The 15,668-nt window shown below is 37.0% G+C and overlaps 1 protein-coding gene across 2 annotated transcripts in view; it reads left to right on the top strand.

Moving 5' to 3' along the window:
- The window catches only part of OCA2 (OCA2 melanosomal transmembrane protein), a 199,257-nt gene that overhangs the window by 95,737 nt on the left and 87,852 nt on the right, over positions 1-15,668 (top strand). For both annotated transcript variants that reach the window (XM_068681371.1, XM_068681382.1), the window contains one exon: positions 4,749-4,881. In XM_068681371.1, the coding sequence (XP_068537472.1) occupies positions 4,749-4,881 (133 nt within the window). The remainder of the gene's footprint in view (positions 1-4,748; positions 4,882-15,668) is intronic.

Genomic DNA, 15,668 nt, shown 5'->3' with positions numbered 1-15,668 from the left:
CTTCATTTTATTAGCTTAAAAAAAATAATTGAAGGGCACTCTGACTAGAAGCACAGCATTTGGTGATCCCTGAATTCATGCATCTAGCTATAATTTTTGCTTTCTCTTTTCTTTAAAATGGCTGCTTTCTTCTGGAAAAGTCTGAAATACTGCAATTTAATTTCGCACCTCCAAAAGCAGTCAACCCCTCTCCCCCATAAACAATCAAAACAGGTCAGGATGATGGAAAGCTAGCATTTCAGGAAAACAGTATGACACTTCCTCCTAATACGAAATTGATATATTTGACTTCATGTTTAAAACCATAAACTAAAGAAAGATGCCCACTCTGTTTCAGCTTTGAGTCTGTAGGCAAGGGAACCTTTAGGCTGCTGTCTCAGTAAAACAAAATCTTTAGATTTTCATTGTTGTCTGGGGAACAGGAGAAATTTAACACAATCAGCATAGCCTCAAGTAGGGGACATTTGAGGAATGTATTGTATTTATCTGATGGATTGAAATCCCCTGGAAGAAAAGTATTTCTTGCCTTTTGTGCATGTCAATTTTATTTCAGTCTATTGTGCAGGAAAAAAAGAAAATCTTTATGAAAAAGACATTTTGTTGTATGCAGCAGACATGTGGAACGCTTTAATGTGTTTTTATAAATGCTGAATCTTGGTCCCAGCAGTGCAGAGAACTCAGGAGGTCTAAAAGGCACACAGAGTATGAATACAGGCTCTGTGTAGATGTTGTATGCCCTTACCAGAGTGTGGGCAAGGGAGCAGGAGCGACGGGTGAATTGTCTGTGCCACCATCTTGCGATCCTCTGCTGTGATATTGGTATCTGTGATCTGACCTAAACTCTTTGTAACAGAGCAGCAGGAAGCCTGAGGATCTCTGTCATGATCGTTCCTCTGCTAAATTAACAAATCAGTATGTTGCCCTATTGTCAGAGCTTGGTTTTGCCAGCCTCATTCCTCCTCATCCTATTCCCTTTCCTCTTTTCTATTTCCTTCTCAGAAAATAGAAATGGTCTTTGAAAGTTCTCCAGAAGCTGCCTGTTGGCTACTAGTTACCTGAGAATGTCTGGTGGGAAATAAATCTGCCTGCTCCTTCCCTGAGAGCATATTCTGTGTGCTGGAGAGGCAGGTACTAAGCACCCAGCCCAAAGCTTCAGGGTGGGCGGTAAACTCATTTGCAACACCAGCGCTTCTGGTATCAGGAGTAAGAGGGATTGCACATGGTAGTCCTCAGCTTCCTCGTACTGGCAAGTTATCCAGGGTGCTACTGATCATCAGGTGTCATTTTCACATGCTGACTTCTATGGATTGCTGTAAGGAGGAAACAAGAGAAAAAGCTGGGAGCAAGCGAAGAGAGAGCTGAATCCAGCCTTGCACTATTGTGGGCAATATCATTGTGCAAGCTCTTTCCTGAAATAAACACACTCCATGTCAGAAAATGATTTGTTTCAGCTGAATTGGAAAGCTGTTCTGCAGTCACAGCAGAGAAGCACATTTTGTTCTTCCCCAAGGATCTCAGATGTAAGACAGATCAATGGGGTGATATTATGAAGTTTAACAAAACTCTGAATCTCAACCAGCTGCTCTTTGAAAAGTTTGAGTAAGCTCCCAGATAGAATGCTAAAAATCAGGTAGATATTTTTTTTTCCCTCTTCTGATGATGTCTGCAAATCATTCTTCAGACTGTGTCAGCTCTTATGTTGTGAAACTATATTAAACCTGATTTTTAAGAGTATTGTGAGCTATATCTCATTTCGATTCCTTTCATCTCTGTCAGTCCTGAGACCTCCTTATTAACCTCAGTATTTTAGTTTGTCTTCCAGGTTGATGTGACTTTCGTTTTCATAGAGAAATTAGTTTTATGTGTTTCAGGGAGCACATTTCTTTTGCTGTATTTTTTGTTTGAGAAGCTTCTGCATTGCAGTACTTCAATAATAAAGCACAGTTGTTTTGCTTTAAAATTGGCGTTTGGTATTCAAAACTTCCAGGAGGTGACTTTGTAAATCTTAGCAGTTGTTTGCCATGAGCCACTTAAGTTCCATTAACATATGGTGGGGCAATCACCAGCTTAAACTCTAGTTTTCTGGGATTCTTCAGGTTCCTATTTTATTTCTTTATCTCCTACGCTAGCAATTAGCTTTATGCCTGAGTATCTCTGCAGAGAATACTCCACCTGGTAGCTGGCACCCTCCTTCAGGATGTGAACATGTTGTTGGCAGCCTAAGAAAGCTTTGTGGCCACTATGCTTATTGACACTAGGTCGGATGTAAAAGTGATTTTCCTGGTTCTGGTAATTGTGGGTTAGGTATATTCTGCTAACACTTTATTTCTTTATTGGTCCTCAACCAGCTCTTTCCCAGCCATTTGGTTAGTCAGAGGCTTTTTTTTTTTTTTTTTCCTTTTCAGTCAGATTTAGGCATTACTGTTTTGTCTGGTGTAGCTACAGTGCTTTTACAGCTTAACTCCTTTCAAGTTCCTAACTCTCAGATCATTTTAAAGACCACCTAAAACTGAATACTTATTTTCCATAGTTACAAGACCCTTAAATGGCATGTTGTCAATATCTGAGCGATTTCTGAACCAAGGTCAGTTCTCTTTGGTTTTCAGGATTCTCAATGTCCAAACAATGTTTTCTGATTTTTCATTTTGGCCATAATCTTAGAGACAACCTGTATAAAAATTAGTTTCACTGTTCATGGAAAATGTCTGTAATTAAGGAAAAAAGTGTGGGGGATATAGACTTTATATACTTTGGGAACAGGTCTTACAAATATTGATCCTTTTTAGATTTTTTTTTTCTTCTTTCATTGCTATTTGTAAATTTCCCAATCTATGAATGGTGATTTTATCCTTCATAGAAATATGCCTTATAGTCTCAAATCTTGACTTGATGCCTACAGACCAAACTTTCTGAGCATTAATAAAAGTTTGGTAGTAAAGAGCATCTTGCAGCGGTGTCAGACATTCAACTGGCTGAACTAATATGTAGGCAAACTGAATGAAGGTATATTTTCCATTGTGGTATCATGTTTTTCTGTCCTATTCTTAAAAAAAAAAAAAAAAAATCTTGTTCCAGTTCCTGAAGAATCATCTTTCTTTTGTCATAAAAAATATGGAACTAGCTGATTTATAATGAAAAGCCAGTGCATGCAGTTTTACCTTTTAGTGCCTGTAGAATAGGCAAAGAATCTACTACTAAATAGTAACTAATGACAAATTTCTTGAGTTAATGCAGCAGAATCCTGTATTTTTAGTAGGACTAAATTCTAAACCCAGGTCTGCATATTTACTTGATTGTGCTTGTCTGCAAACTATGGATTTATTTATTTATTTATTTATTTATTCTAAAAGACCACTAATCTTTATCTGTCTATGAAAGTTCTTAATTACTTTAATCAGTTTCTTGTGCTATTAAAAAAAAAAAAAAAAAAAGTATTATTATTATCTTTTATTATGCCCTCTGATGTAATGGGGAAACATTTTTCCCCCCTTTTTTAAACTGAAGTCATTTCAGCCAGAACATTTTTATGTAAATTGTTTTAGTAGGAGACAATACACAAGAACCCATATTTCAGTTAGTAAATCCTCAGTAGTCCTAACACACAGGAGGTAATGCTGCATGGGAAGCTGTTTTTAATTTGTATTGGCATTACAGAAGGTAGCACACAAATATTTGGTACAAGACAAGTCACTCACTGTTGCACAGACATAGGTGGCATGGGGAGATCCCATGACTTTCTAGAGACTGAAAAGTCAGCGGAAGCTTTGAAGGTTCAGTTTGGACAGTCTGAGTTACCCATTGAGTTACTGTGCTCCCAAGAGTCAAGAAGCTGCTCTGCAGGGATCGCCACGTCAGGCAACCTCTGTCCTGTGGATATGGGACAGTTCCTTGCTACCCGAATGCCTGGACATGATCCCCCTTGAAGCTTTGTGTGTAACTTTTTTTGGACAGGTTGGTCCTGACTAGTTCAGAATATCCCAGCTGAAAGGCTAACCTTGATCCACTACAGCTTGTATAATACAGAATTACAGAGTAATTCAGTTGAAAGGCTATCTAGTCCAATGTCTAGACCAGAAGGCTGTCTAGTCCAATGTCCTAATCAAAGCATGGCCAACTTCATAGTGTTAGGGAAAATGGTCACTATCAATTTTAATTGTTTAAAGCAGCAGCTTTTTAACATATTACACTTTATATTTTAAGAACTTCTTAATTAAAGGTGTTCATTATGCAAAATATAAAGAAATATATGTGTTTATTAAGCACGCAGAAAAATAATCAGACTGTTGAGGTATATTTTTATTGTAGAAGAACATTACTTACTTTAAATGAAATCCTGGCTCTGATAGGATTATTGTAAAATCTATGTTGTCTTCAGTTTAAAACAAAGCTGATCATTAAAAATACCTATTTCTGTGATTCAGTATGATTTTAAAATGAAGTTGAAGTGATGAAAGTAATTTTTTTTTTCTTTTAAAATCTGTTTTAGGAACACTGAATGCATTTCAGAATAACTCCTAACATTGTTTTTGAGTTATCTGAACTAAATTGTGATGTTGCTTGTCTCCTTGAAACAGATGAAATACAGCATATACTGTACTTGGAACTGATTTTATTGCTTTCTATTTGTTATTGATCACTAAAGTACATATAGTTGAATACTTTTCCCTGTAGGTATTAGAGGAAAATAACTGTTTTTTTTTTTTTTTTTTTTTTTTTTTTTTAATTTATGTTTTCATTTTTATTTCTAGGGATTGGATTTTGCAGCCTTCACAGGACATATGTTTGTTGGTATCTGCCTTGTTGTTCTGGTCTCCTTTCCTTTTCTCAGACTTCTTTACTGGAACAAAAAACTTTACAATAAGGAGCCGAGTGAAATTGTTGGTAAGTGTGAGCATGAAAACATTGTAATAAACACTACTTTAATAGGAATATATGTTAAGCAGGGACTGATTAGTGCCTACAACAATGTTGTCCTCAGAGGATGTGCCCATTCACCTTCAGTCTCTGAATATTACATTTTAAGGTTTGATTTTTAATTGTGATATTTTCTGACTTCTAGAAATAGATATTTTTCTTGATGCTAAGCTTGAGGTATTGATATGAATAATTAAATATATTTCAAATTTTATGGGGATAACTTGCATCATTTATAGCCAAAGGCTTGAATACTGGAGTGTTCTGTATCACAATAGTTACCATCTGCTCAAGGTGCTCAGTTCACAGCTTTGTTTTAGATGTATGCCAGGTTTCCCTTATGAGAATGCACTAATATATTCCCTCACTGTTGGTTTCTCCCACTGGATTTTTTCAGCCATATTTTCCTGGTCTGCAGTCAGTGAAGAATGTTTCTTCAATGCTAGAAGAATTTTTCCAGCTTTCCTCTGTGGCTTTTCCAAACTTAGCTTTCTCTGGTGTATAATTTCTGTAATTTAGTACGTCTAAATGTATTTTTTTTTTAGATTGCTTACTTCCATAGTTTCTAGAAGTCTTGGTAATGCTGTTCCACTGGCCTTTACAATAGCTGTTGAGTACGTCAGTCCCTTTTTGTCTTTGTGCTTTTATGTCTTTCTATTTGGTGGTTTTGAAGTTTTCGTCATTGTTCTCAGGCTTCTGTTTGAGTGGTGAAACTTAATAATAACACCCAAATGTCTATAATTTCTTTATGAGGTGAGAAATGATTCACAAATCATAATTTCTTAATGGGTTTTGTACTACAAAGATAGCTGAGTATAACTGTTTCTTCTCCAGGAGTGAAGGTTTTTCATTTTTGCTTGTTGTAGACTTGGGATCCAGGCTACCACAGACCATGTGAATGAACTGTGAATGTGGGGTCTGTTTAGTGTGGTGAGGACAGATTTTGATATGGCTGGTATAACTTGGCTTCTTTTATAACCCACAGAAGAAGATAAGCCCTTCTAAAGCTTAATATAGCAGTCTACAATAGAACAGATGTATCACATCCCAGAAAGTTTATAACTCTCCTTTGGGTTTAAAGGGAGTCCAAGGTGATTGAGTGGTAGAGATTTTCACAATACATGCCTAATTTAGGCAAGATGAGTACCTCTTGTAGTGACTTGCCTTGGCACAAGGAAAACTAGCTTTAGGAGTATTAAAAAGACAGAAACAACACTCCTCTCTCCTCAGCAGATGTATCCTGTCTCTTGAATCTCATCTGTAAGAAAGTTCAGACAGAGACTTTACCACCTGGGAAGTTGGCTCTTGTGCAGATATCTGGTTTTGAGGGACTGAGGGGCAATGGCCACAAACTGAAGCACAGGAAGTTCCAACTGAATATGAGAGGGCACTTCTGTGCTGTGAGGGTGACAGAGCACTGGCATAGGTTGCCCAGAGAGGTTGTAGAGTCTCCCTCTCTGGAGATATTCAAAACCTGCTTGGATGCCATCCTGCACAATGTGCTCTAGGTTATCCTGCTCAACAGGGGTGTTGAACTAGATGATCTTCGGAGGTCCCTTCCAACCTCAACCATTCTGGGATTCTGTGACTGCAGTGCCCATTCAGCACAAAGTGCTCTCAGCCTATCTGTTCACAGTTCTAGGGGTCAAAGTCCTGCTCAATGTTAAGAAGAAAAGAGTTTTTGGGGTGTTCTGCCTAACAGTTTTCTAAGAAAATTAAAGAGAAATTTCTTTCTGTTTGTTTTCTTGGTATGTGATACACGTATTCATTACTGTGCTATTGTACAAAAGATGAGGCTTTCTGCATCCTTAGACATTTGATCCTGAGTGCAAGAGAAATAAAGCAATGAGGTCAGTCTCTAAAATGCCTAAATATTTATCTGTGACACCACAAAACAAGATTTTTTTTTTTTTTTTTTCCAGAAATGCCATTGAGAATCTTATTTTCCTAACTTCTCATACTGGAGAAGGCACTGCAAGAAGTTTTCCTCACCTGATAAATAAATCTATTGACCATGTAGTTCTGGGTCAAAGAGAGAAAATATTTTATTCGCTGGTAGACAAAACGATAAGACAATTCTGGCTCACCTTTATATACTACATCAGTATACATTCAAAAAGCTCAATTTTTATCTTGGGAGCCAGGAATGCCTTTAGAGGAAATGACTAACTCAGTGAAAATTGGTGGTGCTAGCATGCAGAAGAGGATGTTCTCCTCACCTAGCCACAGATATGCCTCAAATTTGTCCCCTTGAAATACTTAATGTTGAGTTTTGCCTTATGGGAAGACACTATTGCTGAAAATAATGCATAATCTGAACATGTAGGCAATTCGCTCATGTTTCTATTGCTCACTCTATTCTGTACCAAAATGCTGAAGTGTAAGTTCCCACCTGTTCTACACAGGACTCAAGAATGACAATCCTTTGTGGATGAGATCATCTCTGGGAGAGGAATTATCTTTTTGTTAAGGAGAAAAGGAACCCTTTAACCTTCCAGATAAAGCCATTTGTAATTATGCATCATTATAAAAAATGATTATTTTTCTTTGTTGCTTGGAAGTATATTATTAAAATCTTTGGTACTCAGCATTTTTTGTAAGTTGCCAACTTTCTTATTTAAAGAGAATTAATTTACTTTTATTAATTTCTTATTTTCTAATAAAAATCATAGCTTTGTGGACCTTTCCATGAATAACTAGAGTTATATACTTCAATTATCTTTAAAAATGCCACCTTGAAAAGTGTCCTGAGATAAGTAATATCTGCAAAGTCAGAAAATTCATTTTATCAACTCTGAGCAATTTTACTCCTAGCATAACAGCATTATTTTGTGAATACACATTTTAGAAAATACAATTATTTTTTTTTTTCATCTATAAAATTTAAAACATGCTTTTAAATTTATTTTATTTTTTTATTTTTTTAGAAACCAAGTACACATAATAACTGTTGGGTTACCTTGAATAGTATAATCTATTCACTTAGATAGCATTTTTGTGAATGAAACACTGTACAGAAGCTAGCATATTTCAATTCATCTCCCAGTAATCATTGCTACTTGCAGCTTAGTATGTTCAGATATAGCAGCCTTATAATCAGTATACCATGTATCTTTTCTCATAATCAGCAGCTCCTCCATTGCTGCAAAGCTAATCAGTAGCCGTTCAATTAGAACAAATGCTAAAGCAGTACTCCTTCTATTGAAATTTTCAGTGAAATGGGAAGAGAAAGCGACAAACACAGGCTCTATTAATAGGTAGCTGGAGCAATTTGGATTTGCAGAAGGAGCACAATGTGTTCCAAGGTGTTTTCAGAGGTCCTTGCATTTCAGATGGCAATGATTCTGTGTTAACTTGAAATGGCTTGTTTGAAGCAGCTGCTTTAATCAGCTAAATTTCTGCCATCCCTCATTCTGCCCCCAATTAGCAATTAAGCAAGATATGTGACACTTGTATTATTCTCCTAAGATACTTTTTTTCCAGTCTTCCTTGTGCTTTAAGATTTTTCTGTTGTTTTGGCCTATACTGAAGAAGGATAAGAACTAATTTTAAGAAAAAACAGTGCTGTTATTCTGATAATACATTGGCAGATTGATTTCAATGCAGTGTGTTACCAGTGTCTTTAAGTTGTTGTCTTTGAACTGAGCTGTAGCACTTGTGCAGCAAGAAAAACACACATTTCTTCCCCAGTAGTACCATTTACCTGCAGTGACTTGAAGCGTAGCATATTACAACATAAAAAAAGAATCTGAAGATCTCAACCATGGAAGAGATAAATTCTTCTGAAAAATGAAGGGATATCATAAGGAATTTTTTGAGTTTGACTTTCATCTGATAAACCTGCACCTTGTTCTGTGTTGTGGAAAAAGATGCTAGGACTGGAGTAGGCTGCTATGAAGTTTTAAAAGGTATATGTACTCTTTCCCAATAGAATAAATAAGGCAAAATAACAGTATATGAGTGGCAGAGGAATTAATGTAGCTGTTCTGTCCCCTCTCCTTCACACTCCCAAGACATTTTCTTACTTGAAATCAAAGTTTTTACATCCCTTAAGGGTTAACCTAGTGTTACTTAGTCCCTGGGAAGCATGAAAAAGATATATATATGAAATATGAAATGATATGAAATTATACATATATTAATATGAAAATATGCTGTTATGTTTCAGTTATGAGGCTGTGGAGCTGTGGACCTTAGTGCTTGGGAAGATCCTTTTCCCCAGGACAGTGGTTGACATGTAGTTTGGTGACAAGTATTATGCTTGACATTTTTTGCCAAAGAAGAACATTCACTTGCTGTGATGACTGATTTGGCACCAGCTCCCAATTTCTTCTGTGTTGCTTGCTCCAGTTCTTGATTGTTTTGCTTGTTAAAAGAGAGACCCACTATTGAAACAGGAGGGGTGATGATAAGAGAGGGGGGAGCATGTTTATTCTCTATGTAGTTCACTGTCTGCAGCATCTGGGAAAATAATGCTGTGGTAGTATGCAAAACCTACAGCAGAAGGAATTTTCTAATTAATCACAGTCGTGTGTGAAACGCTTAATGTGTGAAAAAACACGACACTGTTTCCCTCAACGTGAAATGTGGTAACCAGATGAGTGAGCAAATCTGTTTCTTCCATGTGGAGCTTTGCAGCTGCTTCTATAAAGAAAGAACTTAGAAAGGAGGAGGAAACAAACAAACAAACAATCAAAAAGAAAACAAACAAAAACAAGCACAAAACTAGCAGAAAATAGGTAGAAACTTTAGAACGGAAAAAGAGAAAAGAATAGGGGAGGGATAACAGGGTTGTCAGATGTGCAACATATAGGACTGGGCTGGCTGTGTACACAAGATGTCCAGATGTTCCTGGATGTAGAGTGTGTTGCTTACATCAGGCCTCATTTCGCATGAAACCATCCAAAGGATGACACAGCTAGAAAGAAAGCCAAGACAGAAGGGAAGATGGAACTGAAAAACCCGTTTAGCACTTAAAGTCTGACGAATTTCTCTGGGTCCCATAGTAGCATAGGCATAATCAGCTGTAACTGTAGCTAACCACAAGGTATTACCCAGTGTTGTCATTGTGAACCCCCTTGCCTGTTGTGGTTCTGAGGTGCTTGCCTTGGGGAACAAACCCCAGGGCACGTGGTTGTGGTTTAACAGCTTTTGTGTTTTATTATGGCATGAAATGTCCTGCCTGCTGCTGGAAGAAGTCATGTACTCTCTCTGTACCAGGCTCTCATGGCCTGTGACGCTAGCCTGGGCTTCCATGTAGACACAGGTTGGTCCTAGGCCTGTCAAGCACACTCAAGCTATAATTCTTTTGTGATAATCATTCAAACAGATTCATAGTTTCTTTCTGGCCTTGAGACATAGCTTGTCAGTCAAAGTTCGTCAGTAGGCACTTAGAAGTGCTGATAACAGAATATTTAAAAAATGATTTAGTCACATCAATTGTGTCAAATAAATGTGTGTTTAAATTTTGTATTTTGCTTGGTTTTGGGGCACTTGTAGGATCTCTCCGCCTGTCATCACCCCAGTTCAGTCTAGGGACCACTTCCAAAGATGTTTTTTACAAGACCACAGGTTTGGCTCCCTGAGTACTTACACAGTCCTCCAATGCTACCCTGGTTGCCTCTGCATCCTCTAGCACTGTTGTGTACCTTCATGCCCTGGCCTGCAGTGTGGTGTACAACCTTTTGGTTTAATGCTAGTGAAGAACTACTCTGAGGATTTGCAAGACAACCCCAATGCTTGTTTTGGACACTTTCAAATGAAAAAAATCCCACATAAAATAATAATAATGTCCAGGGCCACAGGGACACTGCAGGGACACAGGTTATAAGGTGTCATGGCGGATCATTGCAACTTTGTGTGATGCTTTTCCTCAGGGCCAGAGAAAGATCTTTAGCCCTATTTTAGTTAGTAAGGTACTTGTAACAGTGGGGACCATGTTAGAATCACTGAGAGGTAAATCATGTACTGAGCTGGATTAAATACATCAGTAAATCTCTGTCCTCTGGTGTGTTTGTACCTATGTAGGTACTAACTGCCAGTAAAGCACTATTGGTGTTTCAGCATAGCTGTTGAAAGCAGTGGGCTGGCTTACTTGGAAGTTGGTTCAGGTGAGATATTCAACAGTCAGATTATGCAGAGAATAATGTCCAAAGAAAGGAATATTTTAAAATGCTTTCGAGCACTCAACTCCAAGCTAGATCTGGCTGGCAGTTTTGCAACATACATTGCACTCTACTGTCCTCACCCAAGATAGGAAATCTATCACAACTTCTTGTGAATTTCTTTTTCAATCAGTTATGATTAAAATTAGATTAGGAAATGTTTCTCAACCCTAGAATTGATTTTTCTGCTTAAAATCAAAGCACGGAAGAGAGAGATCAGCCTGCCTATGTGTACATTAGCAAGTTCCCTTGAGCTTCAGAATAAAAAACGAGTGATTTGATACGAAGGATACATGAATACTCCAAACTTTGCCCTATTTGACATTATAGGTAATACTCATATTTTGAGCTTGCTCACACCCTCTCTCTCATCCCAGTGTATGGAAAGCATTTTTAAACCTTGAAGAACAGTGTGGAATAGGAAAACTTTTTTTTTTTTTCTTCTCTGCAATCCAGTTGTATATATTAACAATGAATAGTTCATATTTTAGCTTTCCTACTGTAGTGTATAGTGTGCTAAGCTAAAAGATGTAGCTTTCTTACAAATTATGTTGGAATCTAAGACCATATATTTATTGTACATTTTACATCTTTTATTTTAAACAATGGTAAGACTTTCAGTTTAAAAGGAACTAGTCTTATGGTCCCTGTGGACCTGTCTACTCCTGTTTCGGCAATACAGTTCTATCCACCAGGGGTCATGGTTTTATGTTTGAAAATACAAGGAAAAATAATCTCCTATTATTTTCACCTTCAGTAGCTCTTCTATAATCAGGAATAGAAATAATTGTAGTTATTTACTTTACGTGTATTCAAGATTTTTATATTTTTTTAAAGATTTCAAAACATTTTATGTTTAAAATCCTTGTACATGTCCTTTGCATTCCTTTAGAGTTGATGGAGTATTTCCCTTGGAAATAGGAAAATGTCGATCTGTCTTTTCTTGTTTTTTAAGTCATAAAAATGATATTCTGACATTGCAGAATAAGGGAAATATGACAATTGCATTTTATTTGCCTAGTGTATTGATAATGCAGTTGTCAGAAGAAGGTTGCGGTAATATTACTTTACCTGCCTTATTCAGAAAGAAAGTATAATACAGTGGTATTTTGAATCAATAGAGCAGCACTTCACAATTTTATTATATACATTTTTCATTGAAGGATTCAGTACAGAAAAATCTCTGATGGGAGGTAAAAATTTAGGAAGTGATACCTGCAGTTTCTTTTACAGCACTTGTCCCCCTAGATTTTTGTGTGCATACTGCAACTGCAGAGTAATAGTACGGATATACATTTGCCAGGAAGGCCTGGGCATTCTTTAACAGTGTTTTATGATACACTATGACAAAGTTTTTACTTTGCTCTTTTGGTGCTAAAGCTCCTAAAATCTTCCTGGTATACAGCGCTACATATTATGTTAATTTAGTACATGTCCTGTATCATTTTGCTGCAAAGAGCTTTCTCTGTGATGACTGTTCACAAAAAAAAAGTATAATCTTGGCATTTTTAAATTATTTTTGCCATTTTTTTATGTATCAAAGCTGAATGAGCTGAACTTAATAGTAACCATTTCTTACACTTAAACCAGTAGCAAAAAGATATGCTAGTTCTGAAGTGAGCTTATTTTGCTCTTCATTTTGCCCTTAGATGAAGCATTTTCTTTTTTATCTTTTGGATTATGAGAGGTATCCTCTTGAGGCTGTATCTTTTCATGGTTCTTTTCCCTTAATAGGACTCAGGGAATACCATCTTTCAGTCTTTGCTTGCAGCACTTTCTTTTTTCCTTGGTATTGAAATGACCTCAGCAGTTGTTTGGTTTACTGCAAAATGTTTTATGATTGGAGTTTATCTGTCCACTTCTAAAAAAAAGGATAGTGAGTTGAACATTTTTTTTTTTTTTAATTATGAGGTGGTTGTACTTTAATGGAAAACATTGGCTTTTAATTGCGAAGTCTAGCAGTCTGAGTTAAAATGTCTTGATAGAGAGTAAACAGAAATTATTTTTATAGATTTCAGACCAGATGACTTTTCTTCTGAAATAAACTGTACTGGGATTTTAGATAAATTTTAGGCTGAAAATACTTTATTCTTTACTTCCTATGACCCTTTGCTATTCTCAAGCAGAAGAGATTATTGTAATAATATTGGGCAAGTGCTTATGGTACACATGGAGCCTAAATATACTCATATATTTTTGAAGGATGGGGAAATAAAGCACAGGAAATTAAGGGGCAAATCCAAAATGACTGAAATAATGTTGCATCTCTAAGTCGGAGAACAGAGTATATATTTCCTGAGACCCCATCTCTCGTTCAGTAAGAAACCAGCTGGAGAGTAATGTATGTCTTTTTCAAGCACCTTGAAACACTGTGAGAGACCTAACTCTCTTTAATATCTGCAGATGACTCCATCTGAGTGTTATGTGACCATCATAAAGGTATTGAATTGACTACTCTCTCATAAAATGTAGTGGTGATCTTGTAGTGTTTTGCTGAAATTCCTCATGCTTCTTTTAGTAGTTAAAATTACAGGGGACAATCCAAAGCACAATGAGGAAAACACATTTCAGTTTTTAAGATAGATCCTTGCTGTTTTTCATCTTTTTTAACAGCCTGGCTCCCGTGGCTGTTGTTGTCTGCCCTAGCTTGCCCAGAAGAAAACCCTACAGAGGTGGTTTAAAAGTGTGGCTCAATCTGAAATACCATGCAGTTTTCTGCCTGGGCTTCAGCGGCTTTATTGCAGGGACAAGGGGCTCTTGTACTTCTTGTGCCATGGCTGCAGTCCCATGCAGAGCATCTGAATGTGTCCTAGGTGCTTCAGTGACCAAATGGGGCCCCAGCAGTCTGAAAGCTGATATAAATCTTCTGTATCACTTTATGCAGCACTGTGCAGATTTCTTGCATTCCTTTGCAAGTATTTAGCTGAATCAGGCAAAGTGTGTTTTGTTGCAGTTTTGAAGACCCTGCAATATTTATGCGTCTGCTTACCTCTATCCACATGGCTTATAAATTGTCCTACTCAAGAGAATAAATACAAGGACGTTTCATATATATACATATATATATACATATATATATATACATATATATAAAATTATTATTTTTTCCTTACCAGAATTAGAGTTTATGCTCATCTCCTCTTGAGGGGTGCTGCCTCCAGGAAAGAGGTGTCAGTTGTTGAGCTGGAAATTCCTCAAGGCAAATTCTTTCCACACTTGGACTTCACCTTTCTAACTTAGTTTCTGAGCTTTTAAAATGGAGATGACATTTACTTACACTCTAATAATGCTGAGAAAATAAATTACATTATATCAGGGATTTAAAAATTTACTTAAAGTTATAGGTATTAATATTGCTAGATTAAGCTATAATTCATAGTACTTAATTTACTTTTCAGTTAACATTTAAACAGAAGTATCCTTGTTAGCTAAGTTAGCTAAGAAAAATAACTGCTTCACTGGAAAAAGTTAAGCTACAATATCATGTGGAGAAAAAATGCTTTCACAGGAACATGCTTTGAATTTTGTTAGTCACAGCCCCAAATTGTCTTGCTTGCAAAAAGGTAGATAATATATTTAGTGCACTTGCAGGTTAAAAATTGTCATTTTATGATAATTCTTATCATCTCATCAAGATTGGTCATGCTCTTCTGAATATCTTCAATTAACAAGACTGTCCTCTTCAGATTCTGAGACTGGGAATTAATTACACTCAGTTTTTAGAATGTCTTCTTTGTTATTGGCAGTCAGGTGGGAGGGAGGGTATGATTAAGTGAAAATCAGTCTGACTATTAATTGGTGCACTGCAGAAAGAATATGCATTTTTGGTTAAACAATGTTTTCTAAAATGTAGAAAATCTTACCTAAAATGTCACAGCTCAGGTCTGCAGCTGATGTTCTGTTAATTTCAATGACTCCAGGACTTCAAGCCTGTTTTTTCCATGGTGAAATATGCTAAATGACAATAACAGTGGAGGACATGTGGCCTGCGCTGTACAGGGCTGCTGCCCAGATATGCAGGGACAGGTTCAGGAAAGCCAAGACACAAGTAGAACTGAGCTTGGCAAGGGATGTAAAAAATAACAAGAAGGGAATCTATAGGTACATTTGCCAGAAAAGAGAGGCCAAGGAGAGTGTTCCACCTCTGATAAAGGAGAAGGGAGAACTGGTAACAACAGACATGTAGAAGGCTGAGGTACTCAACAACTTCTTTCCCTCAGTCTTCACAGTCAGTCAGGCTTCCCACATCTCATTTTCCTGAACCTGTAGGTGAGGGCCTGGGGGACAAAGTCATAGAATGGAATCATAGAATGGCTTGGGTTGGAAGGGACTTTAAAGATCATATAGTTCCAAACCCCAAATCCCTCCCACTGTAAGCAAAGAGGGTGGGCTCTTGTGAAAACATCTGTCCTCCTGAACAATGGCTGCATGTGTTGAGGCCCTGCTTCAAGGATGTGGTCAAGCATCACTCATCTGTGGGAAGTAGAGAGTAATTTTTTTCCTGTGCACTTCCACATAGCCTTCATTTTTATTTATTTTTTATTTTTTTATTTTTATATTTTTTCCCCCACCCTTTTCCCCTTTCTTTTT

This window comes from Anas acuta, chromosome 1, assembly GCF_963932015.1.
Source record: "Anas acuta chromosome 1, bAnaAcu1.1, whole genome shotgun sequence".
NCBI classification, from domain to species: Eukaryota; Metazoa; Chordata; class Aves; order Anseriformes; family Anatidae; genus Anas; species Anas acuta.
Note: the sequence above shows the minus strand (reverse complement) of the source record. Positions and strands in the feature narration are given on the sequence as shown.